We start from the raw sequence: 10,000 nt of genomic DNA, 5'->3' as shown, positions 1-10,000 counted from the left end.
CGAATTTATGCCAAATTTTACCATAATTGCTATAACAGGATCCTATTTCTCATTATAATTTTACATATGTTTTGGATAAATGGGCAAAATTATAACTTCAGACAGCTGTCTGCCTCAAAGTAAACAATATGTGCATATGATGAATCCATTAAATAAAAACCCTGCTTGAATGTGACACTCATCACCAGCTGCAAAAATAGTTATTTAATTTTGTAGGTAAAATTCCGGACATTAGTACAATGTAAAGTCTTCTTAACACAGTCCGCATGTATGTTAGGAAGGTATTTTATAAACCCCAGTTTTGGAATTTTGAAGCATCTACAAAGTACATTAGAGGGAGATGAAATATTCAGACAAATTTGCTTGTTTAAGTGTAACACTACCTACAATGCATTATTCAGACAATAAACATTAATTTTCATTTTTTCATGGAAATGTAGGGATAGGGTATTTTGGTTTACTTTCTAGTTGATAGCTATTTGGTGTAGCGTCTTTGCCTATTGCAACAACGGAAAAGGCCAGCAAACCTCTACTACATATGTTGAGGCAAGATAAAAGCATGTTGACCTCCATGGCATTTTTTTTGTCTAATTCAGAACCAGCCAATCTGTTATCTTGCCCTGACATGCGCTGTGGAGGTTTGTTGGCCTTTTCTGGAGCACAAAGTGTGGAATCCGATTTTTTCTCTATGACCACTTTATTGATAACTTGATAGGGTTTTCATCACAGATCACCTCAGGCTTCAAGTGGATCTACTTTGAACAAAGCCAGTGTAATTATAGAAAGATTTTTTTTAATACTGCCATTTGTACTTTCTAAAAATCTAGCATATGTGCTGACCTTTTATCTGTTTAAGTGGGAAATATCTTGGAGGCCATGGCAGTCGTAGGTTTCATGTTGATTTGAATGGCACACCGCAAATATGATTCTAAGAAAAAAGTCCAGTTTCTAAAGCCTTTGCGGTTGTTTTGCGGACGATTAATAACTAGAGAAGAAGAAAAGAGGGAGCCACCGAACCAAATTCTTTTCGGCTGTGCTCGAGAAGTTTTACAGAATAGGTCAGTTGATTTGTTGCGATGGGTAACTGTAGGCATATCTAAGTTTGACTTATTTTTATTAAAGGCATCTCCTTTCAACATTCCTAATTATACATTATTCCAACTACTGCAGTTTCTTAAAACCATAAGGACCATTGATTAGCCCGTTGATCTAAGGGTTGTCCTCATTGGTGGTAGTCTGCAGAGGAACTGAACGTCCTTAACCCATTCACGCTGGCTGACTTCCTATCACGTTCAGTAGTTTTTGGGTCAGACGCCGGCGATGAGCGGGCATACAGCGCTCACTCACAGCTAGTGCACCCGAGAATCCTGAGGCATTAGGCTTACGCATTTGAATACCCCAGCATTCCGACCATTTAGAGCCGAAATAGCCCCATCGTATAGCTCTTTTACAAAGAAGTATACATCAGGTAAAAAATGACATCAGTCAGTTGTTTATGAATGTAGGGTAAAGGTAAAAGGAGCTGCTGCTAGTATATTTCTATACCAAATTTCAATTTGTGCAAAATATGTCATCAATGAAAAGTTTCTTAGAGTTTATGGACTTGAAAGTAGCATTGATATTAACAAAAACTATACTGTATCTTGTGTAATGTGAAATTACTTTATAGAATCTTGATTATATAAATTTAAATGGAGTATAATCTCATTGTTATTTCATATGTAGTGAAGCATTCATACTGAACAAGTTGATAAATAACACAAGAAAGGGAGAACAGGAAAACCCTTTAATATACCAAAGGCCTCTTCACTATATTGCCATAAGGAAGCAATATAGTGAAAAGGACTTTAGAAACTTGTTTTCCTATTTTTCCATTAATTGTTTGTTTACTTCATATAATCTATACAGTGGAAAATTGTGGTCAAGGAATTTTGTTGCAAAGATAAATTATCTGTATCTTGGAACATCAGGGCTTAGCATTAAATCCTATTTCTTAACCCGTTAATGACTGGTGACAAGATACCATGTCCAGTGGTTCCAGGGTCAGACGCCGAGGACAAGATATTTCATTGTGGCTATCCTCCTAGTCGGCGCGCTGGGTGATTGGGCATACAGAGCTCAGCAGCGGCCAGTGTGGGCAAGAATCCCGAGGCATTAGGCATATGTGTTAAAAATATCCCAGCATTTTTACCATGTAGAGCAAAAATAGCCCCGTCATTAACGGGTTAAAAGAATCTTTCCAGTCAATTTTCCAAACCTTGACATCCGTGGTTTGGACCAAAATTCGATCATCAGAACAATAACGGACTGCAATGGGTCTTCCTTCATCTATTTCTTGTTTAAATTTCTCATAAAACCTTTTTCTTATTTCTAATTGAATTTATAAATTGATTCCAGTTTTGTTATATTTAACTGTTCAACTATATTTTTCTCTTTCCAGTCTGGAGGTACAACCTTACAGCTTTCTGAGAGCAAGGTGCAGGAGCATCAAGATAATGAGTTCTTCAAGGTAGAACTTAAGGACGCTCTCCAGCCAGGCAAGGTTGTCAATGTGAGTAAGAAGTGGTTGTCAGTTTCCTTTGTTTATTTCATGTATTTCATGTAATTATGTTTGAATGATTGTGAAAGGGATTTTATAAGAACCTTGATTTTTTTTTTTTTTTTTTTTTTTTTTTTTTTTTTTTTTTTTTTTTTTTTTTTTTTTTTTTTTTTTTTTTTTTTATGGATGAATACTAATAACATTTGGTATAAGCATTTCCATTTTCATCAATATATTAATATTTTTCTCAATGATATGTCTTTTTTTTTTTTTTCTTCTTCTAATAGCATCTGATTGACCCTCATTCAGTGACACTAACCTCACTCAAAATCACGTTTTCAGGTTGAGGTGGAGTGCTACCTTACACGCATGCTGGAGCCCTATCCTGCTATCATTCAGCAGGGGGAGAAACAGCTGGTGCGTTACTTGGGCAACCATTATGTCCTCACGCCCTACACCGCCACGACCCAGACTACTACTGTCACCCTGCCGTCACCAAATGTCGAGTCCTACTCTCGTCTAAAGCCCAACAGTCACACCGACACCTCTATCACCTATGGCCCCTATGATGGGGTGGATCCTTTCTCCTACGTAAGTATGACGACCGCTCAGTTTTTTATGTTCTACTTTTGTTAATTAATGATGTATAAAAAACTGAGTGAGTGGTAAGAGTACAGTAAATGAAAAAAAAGTTCATTTTCAATATTGAATAAATCATAATTCTCCTCCGCAGGATGCAATGACCATTCACTACGAAAACAACTCCCCCTTCCTGACGGTGACAAACCTAGAGCGTGTGATTGAAGTGTCTCACTGGGGCAATATTGCTGTTGAGGAGACTATTGACGTCCTCCACACAGGAGCTAAACTCAAGGGCTCTTTCTCGAGATACGACTTCCAGAGAGAGCACAATACTTACTCCAGTGTCAAGTGAGTTTTTGGTCTGAGAGGGTTTAATTTCTGTTTGGGAGGGTTTATCTTTGTGTACATGCCGTTTTGGCTTCCAAGTCGTAATTCTCCAAGAGAAAGTATTAAAAGGAAAAGTCCATTTATACAGTTAACTTCATGGATGTAGTGATAAGCAAATAGTATTTTGAAAGGAGTACCCCTACAGAAGGCATTTTACTATTTTACAAAGTACAAAGAAAGTTCTACCTAAATTTAAGATCTACATGTTGAATTGTTCACTCTACTTTCCTCCTCATCCTCAGATCTTTCAAGACCATCATCCCAGCCTCAGCCAAGGATGTCTATTACCGTGACGAGATTGGAAACATCTCGACCTCACACATGAGGATCCAAGACGATGCAGTGGAGCTGGACCTCAGGCCAAGGTTCCCTTTGTTCGGAGGCTGGAAGACCCACTACAAAATCGGCTACAATGTCCCCTCATACGAATACCTTTACAACTCTGGTTGGTTTAATTATTTATTCCTATTATTATTGTCATTGTTATTAGTAATAGTAGAAAAGGATTGTAATTTCAGATGTACAGTCTTGGGTGAGCATTTTGATATGTTCTGTGTGTTTTCTATTATTTCATAGTTTAATGGTATAATATGAGTCTGGTATAACCATTGTGATACTAATCAGCATTTGGTAGGATGCCCTAGTTACATAACTGAAGGGATAGATTGATTATTTCAAGAAAAAAGAGAAATTAGTACAAAAGTGATCCCATTCCATGAAACATCAAGGAGGGTTTAAACAGCTGGAAAAGGCATGTGTGGAAAAAAATGTTTTTTCTTTACAGGTGGAATGGTACTTTCACTTAAGTATTTTCATTGCAAATAGACCATTAAAAGGATAGGAGAGAGTATGCTTGGGTAATGGCTCCAGAGTTTGCTTGACTTAATTAATGCTCATGCAGATTTAGGGGACTGAATTACAGCAGAAGAAGAAATAGATATATGTATGAAATATAATAATCTGATTATATTCTTGCCTTCTCTTTCAGGTGATGACTTCGTACTAAAGATGAGGATCTTGGACCATGTGTATGATGATGTGGTTGTTGATGAATTAGTTGTGAAGGTCATCTTGCCAGAGGGAGTACGCAGCATTGAACTCGAGTAAGTCTTTTCGTAGTTTAGCTTTGTAAATGAGTAAATGCATTCACTTAAAGTGTGTATGTGTTCAGTTTCAAGAGGAAATCAGGTCAATATTTCAATTTGAATAAATAATTAATTTGCAGCTCTTTTTTTTCATATTTGGGAAACTCAAACTCAACCTCTAAAATTACCACTATCCAACAGGACACCATACCCAGTAGAGCGCAAGGCCGACGCACTCCACTACACCTACCTAGACACCATTGGCCGCCCCGTCATCACCATCACCAAGAACAACCTTGTTGAGAGTCACATCCAGGACTTCACCCTCAAGTACACCTTCCCATCCATTCTCATGTTACAGGAACCTCTCTTGGTGGTCGTGGCATTCTTCATCCTCTTTATCACGGTATGTGGACTATTGTGGTGAATGGATGAGGAAATGAAGAGTAGGAAAATGAGGGGAAAGAGGAAATAGGAAAATATGAGGAGTCATATGAGTGCTCAATGCTGTTTTACTAGGGAGATAAAGGCATGTTTTGCAACCAGAATTTGTTAATCAGAAACAATTCTTGAAAAATAGAAAGAAAATTAGACAAGTGATATGAAATGTATGTCAGAGCTTCTTAGAACTTTCAGTCAGGGTGTGACAGCATATTTTCTTACTGTCATAGAAAACCAGCTTTGCTATAATTTAAGTCTGAAACGTTAGCATATTGTATGATTTAGAGTGTTATAAAGAACTGAACACTAAAAAAGAGGAAAACTGTCTGACAAATATTACTTTATCTTAGGTTATCCTTTATGTACGTCTTGACTTGACCCTGAGCAAAGACGATGCCATAGAGGCCAAGATGCGAGTTTCTTCTCACTGTGAGATGATCGACTCCCACCACGACAAACGTGCCCGCCAGTATGAGAAACTCGAAGAGGAGCTGCAGAAGTTGAAGGTTTCTAAGGATGTTAATCAGTTCCAGGTTAGTTTGATTTTATAGCGTTCTGTACATGTTGTTAATACCCATCTTCTCATAGATAAGTATACAAAATTGGAAATATATATATATATATATATATATATATATATATATATATATATATATATATATATATTAATGGAAATATGTGTATTTGTTTGCTTGTTTGCGTGCATGTGTGCATGCACAGACATCTACTGAGATATATTAAGATTAACCATGTAAAATCTTCCTTTTCTCTATTTGTTGTGTTGATTCAGAACTGGCTTTTTTCCCAACCCTTCCAGACTGCCACCAAGAAGATCCTGCAGAGCATCCGTGATGAGACCCAGATCATCAGTGACCTTGGAGCCAAGATCCGCTTGGACAACGCAGAATATGCTGACAAAGTGGTCGAGCTCCAGAAAGCAGAAAAGTAAGATCTCTCTTCTCTCTGTTTCTCTCTTCCTCTGTCACTCAATCTTTAATTCTTTCATAGACAGTTACATGCATTTATTGACAGTGATCTTCAGTACACTAGTTAACAAAAATACTTTCAGATTTACATTTGTCACTTGATATACTTTACAACAATCTTTCATTTGAAGAGTGACATTATATAATGAGTTGAATTTTGTTGGCATTGCTACATTACAAGCAGGAGACAGGCGCATAGTGCTTGTGCCATCTAACCCCTCTCGAGATATGGTGAGGCACACATGGTAAAAAATTATTTTTAATTACTTGTTGAAAAGCCTGTTAAGTATTGCAGAGGCATCTAGGTGATGTAAATTCTTTTGAGCAGCTGTTGTGATGGATTAAAAGTTGGTCAAGACTGCAGTAATGAAGAATATTAAAAGTGCTTGTATTTTAGGTGACAGTATGACTATAAGCTAAATTAGAAATCCATATTTGGCTGTAGCTTGAAAAGAAAATGAAAAAACTGTATTAGTATGTTTGAGCATAAAATTTCTATGTTCCCTGATAGTTCAGTACCTTGAATTAGACTGCCATGTGTGCTGATCAACAATTATTTATTTATTTATTATTTTTTTTTTTAACCCTGCAATAACAACAATTTTGCTTAACCCGATAATTCCAGGGCGGTTTTGGCTCCACCGGGTATTTTAAAGTGTGAAGGCCTAATGCCTCTGACTCTTCGTCCACATAGCGGCCCCCCGTTATGCCCATGATCTGATCACCCAGCCTGTCAGCCATACATAAGACTGACATGATATAATGTCCCCGGTTGCAAGTGCTGCCACTGCATAACTTGGTATCATGTCACCTGTCATTAATGGGTTAATGCAATGACTAGGCATCAACTTTTCCTGAGCAATTGTAACAATTTGTAGGGCAAAAATGATTAATTCTCTTGAAGGTGCAAATATTTCTGTGGTTTTTATTTTAATATTGGGCGTGTTCTCTAAATCAGAAATGCTAGTAATGTACCTCAAAGCTATGCATTTCTAATTTGTGTTGGCAATATGCAGTACTTAGACATTCATTACAACCATTTTTGTGTCCAAAGAGGCTTGAACGATGTTTATGTGCGCACATGCATGTGTGCGTGCATATATATTGTTAGTAGAGATTTTGCCTATGTCTATTTGGTTTTCGACCATTTTTGAATGGCAAGTTGAATTGGATAAAATATTGATCCTGGTATTTTAGTCTCATTGAACATTGCTAAAACCTATAAAATTTCAAGACTTGGAATCTCAAAGAATCTGCAGGCCTTTAGTCACAAAAAGGTCCATTATTTTGAGAAGGAAAATAGTAATTAAAATCTGAAATTTTGTTTAATGAGTTGTGGTGTGGTCAAGGCACTAATGGAATATTAACCATCTGTTTGTGTAAATTCTAGATAGAAATATATATATAATATATATACACATACATATTTACTTGTGGATAATCCTTTTCAAAATCCATATTGGTAATGATGGCAGTTGACAAAGTGCTGCAAGAAATGCAAGTAATAGTATATTTGCAATGTGGATACAGGTTGAGGAATCTATCGAGATGAGGCTTACGGATGAGAAATTTCATCAGAAGTGGTTAGAAAACGAGGAATATCTACCCAAAATGACAGCACATCAAAAAATAATATTGCCTTTGTTACTCCTTCCACACACCTTCAACTGGTTTTACTTTTTACTTAATTTTTATTTTATTTTCTTATGTGGTGTGTTAACAACATTGTTTTCTCTTTCCAGGGCTCTGCGAGACAGCATGACCCAGCAGCTGACCAACGTGGAGAAGCTGGTCCAAGGGAAGATGACCAAGCAGCAGTACATGGATGCTGAAACTCCCCTCCACAAAAAGAAGGAAGAACACCTTGAAAAAATAAAGACCATTTTGAGTGGCATTTAGGCAGAAATTAAATGGTGTAGGATTGGCTTGGCCGTTTTTCCTTATGTACTTCATAATTATATCATTTGCTAAGTTTGTACATCATTAACTGTCAAAAAAGTATAAAAAAAAAAGGAAAGCAAATTGATTTTTCAAATTTGCAAGATTCAAAACAATAGTGCATCGTGGCAGACTTACCCGCATATGAAGAGTACATTTCATAAGAATGTGGGGACGCTTGTGATTTTTTGTTTCTTCCTCCAGTGAGGAAAAAGGTTGAGTTGTGTGTATAGTGTTTAGCTGTTTATGTATCTGTTGAAAAAACGAAAGAATATATTCATTTTGAGTACTTCTATCAACCCAACACACGGTACCAGAAGAATGTCACTGGAAATTGGTTCTCATCTTGGGAACTTTTTAATTTAATCAGGATGTGGGACAGAGGTTTTGTAATAATTGCACATTCCTTAGGTAAATAAAGTGAGGTGTCTTGAAGAAAGGAAATATATTTCATTATCATTTTTCTTTTATGGGTGATATTGCCTTTCACGTTCTACTAAGCAACTGTTCACACTTGTGTTGATCCTTATTGCTGTAATGCTATGGATTTATGTCTGTAGTAATCCTTTTTGCTTTGATGTCTTGATTCATATGTATAAAAATAGCCAATGTTATTTGGAGATACTAGCATTTTGTACAAAAAAAAAAGGTGGGATGGAAACCAGTTCGTGTGTTATGTATGCACTATTGTTAATGTTTACATCCTCAGTGACAGAGGATAACATGTGATTAAAGGCGCTACTGTTTAAAAGATATTTCCTTATTACAGTACCATACTTTTGCAGGCTTGTTAATTTTTTCATTGATAATCAAGGAATTATGATCATTCCTCCCCCTTATAGACTAACATAGTGGGAAATGTGTTCATACTATGCAGGGTCTTGATTCTTAGTAAGTCTTTTTAACCCCAGGACTGTAGATAGTTTCACTAAAAGATTTTCTTTTTCAAATATGCACACACATGTTGGACATGTGATAAATATCATTATCAGATATTCAGAGTTAGTACAATATGAGGTAATGTTTGCCAAATTGTTTTTTCTCACTCCACTATCTCCCATTCATTCTCATATTTTTTTTTTTATCTTAATTACTTTTTTATATAATTTTTTTTCACCCCTCTCTAAAGAGAAAAGGCTATTTGGTCAGCTAAGTTACTTAGAGACTGACAAGATCAGGCAATATTTAAGGCAACATGTGAATTTGAAATAATGAATTACACAAAAAAAAATTAATTAAATGCATCAAGTTTTTGCTCATTACACAAAAGTTAACTTTTACAGAGTTTGATCATAAGGTTTATGAAAGCCTACTTCAACCTTAAAGGTGAAGAAAGAAAGAGACAGACAACCACATCACACAGAAAGACAACAAAATTCTTAAGACATGATTACTTGCTCAATTCCATGTTTAGCTGGCTGCTTTCTGATGTCTATCAGATGGGCAAAGCCTGTGCCAGCACAGAACACTGAGGTTATATCCCTCGCACTTGAAGTTGTTAGACCTTTTCCAGATAAATGAGCTTTGCTGGGTAACCTTTGACCTTCAATGTAAAGCTTCATAAATGCTTTGTTCAATTTCTTCATATCCTACTTATTACATAGTTAGGCTGTGGTCTTCCAAAGAAGGGATAGCTTTTATTTCATTTCTGCAACCAACTTTAATCCAAATATGGGGAAGTTATATTAACCCTCTCTGGACGGGTGGTACACTACGGTACCGCGCATTCAAGGCCTGTTCGCTGGGTGACGCCATACGGTGTCGTTTATTTAACTGATTTAGGCCTATGCGTTTGAGAGCCCTGACATTGTAACATGCAAGGCTGGAATGCCCCCGTCGTGACTGGGTTAAAGAAGAAAATCCATTCATCTTTTGCCTATTTTTTATTGAAATGTAAAGTTCTCAAGCTTCCAACCAACGATATAAACGTAAACATACAACTGGCAGCAAGTGTTTAGCCTGTAGGAATTCAGTAAACAAATTCTTGCTCCTACATATCTTAGATGTTCATATACTCTGGAGGGAGAAATCAAATTTAGAAG

General features: G+C 36.5%; 1 protein-coding gene across 1 annotated transcript in view; it reads left to right on the top strand.

The window, feature by feature from the left end:
* LOC122254491 (dolichyl-diphosphooligosaccharide--protein glycosyltransferase subunit 1) overlaps window positions 1-8,709 on the top strand; it is a 9,575-nt gene extending 866 nt beyond the window's left edge. Inside the window, exons 2-10 of the mRNA XM_043018181.2 lie at window positions 2,441-2,551; window positions 2,882-3,130; window positions 3,273-3,469; window positions 3,751-3,953; window positions 4,497-4,611; window positions 4,795-4,999; window positions 5,385-5,567; window positions 5,852-5,979; window positions 7,763-8,709. Of these exons, the coding sequence (XP_042874115.2) occupies window positions 2,441-2,551; window positions 2,882-3,130; window positions 3,273-3,469; window positions 3,751-3,953; window positions 4,497-4,611; window positions 4,795-4,999; window positions 5,385-5,567; window positions 5,852-5,979; window positions 7,763-7,919 (1,548 nt within the window). The 3' untranslated portion in view covers window positions 7,920-8,709. The remainder of the gene's footprint in view (window positions 1-2,440; window positions 2,552-2,881; window positions 3,131-3,272; window positions 3,470-3,750; window positions 3,954-4,496; window positions 4,612-4,794; window positions 5,000-5,384; window positions 5,568-5,851; window positions 5,980-7,762) is intronic.
* The last annotated feature ends 1,291 nt before the right edge of the window (window positions 8,710-10,000 follow it).

Source organism: Penaeus japonicus, unplaced genomic scaffold (assembly GCF_977035675.1).
Source record: "Penaeus japonicus unplaced genomic scaffold, GWHDUDI00000001_assembly GWHDUDI00000034, whole genome shotgun sequence".
Classification (NCBI taxonomy): domain Eukaryota; kingdom Metazoa; phylum Arthropoda; class Malacostraca; order Decapoda; family Penaeidae; genus Penaeus; species Penaeus japonicus.
This window is presented reverse-complemented; position numbering and strand designations above follow the sequence as displayed.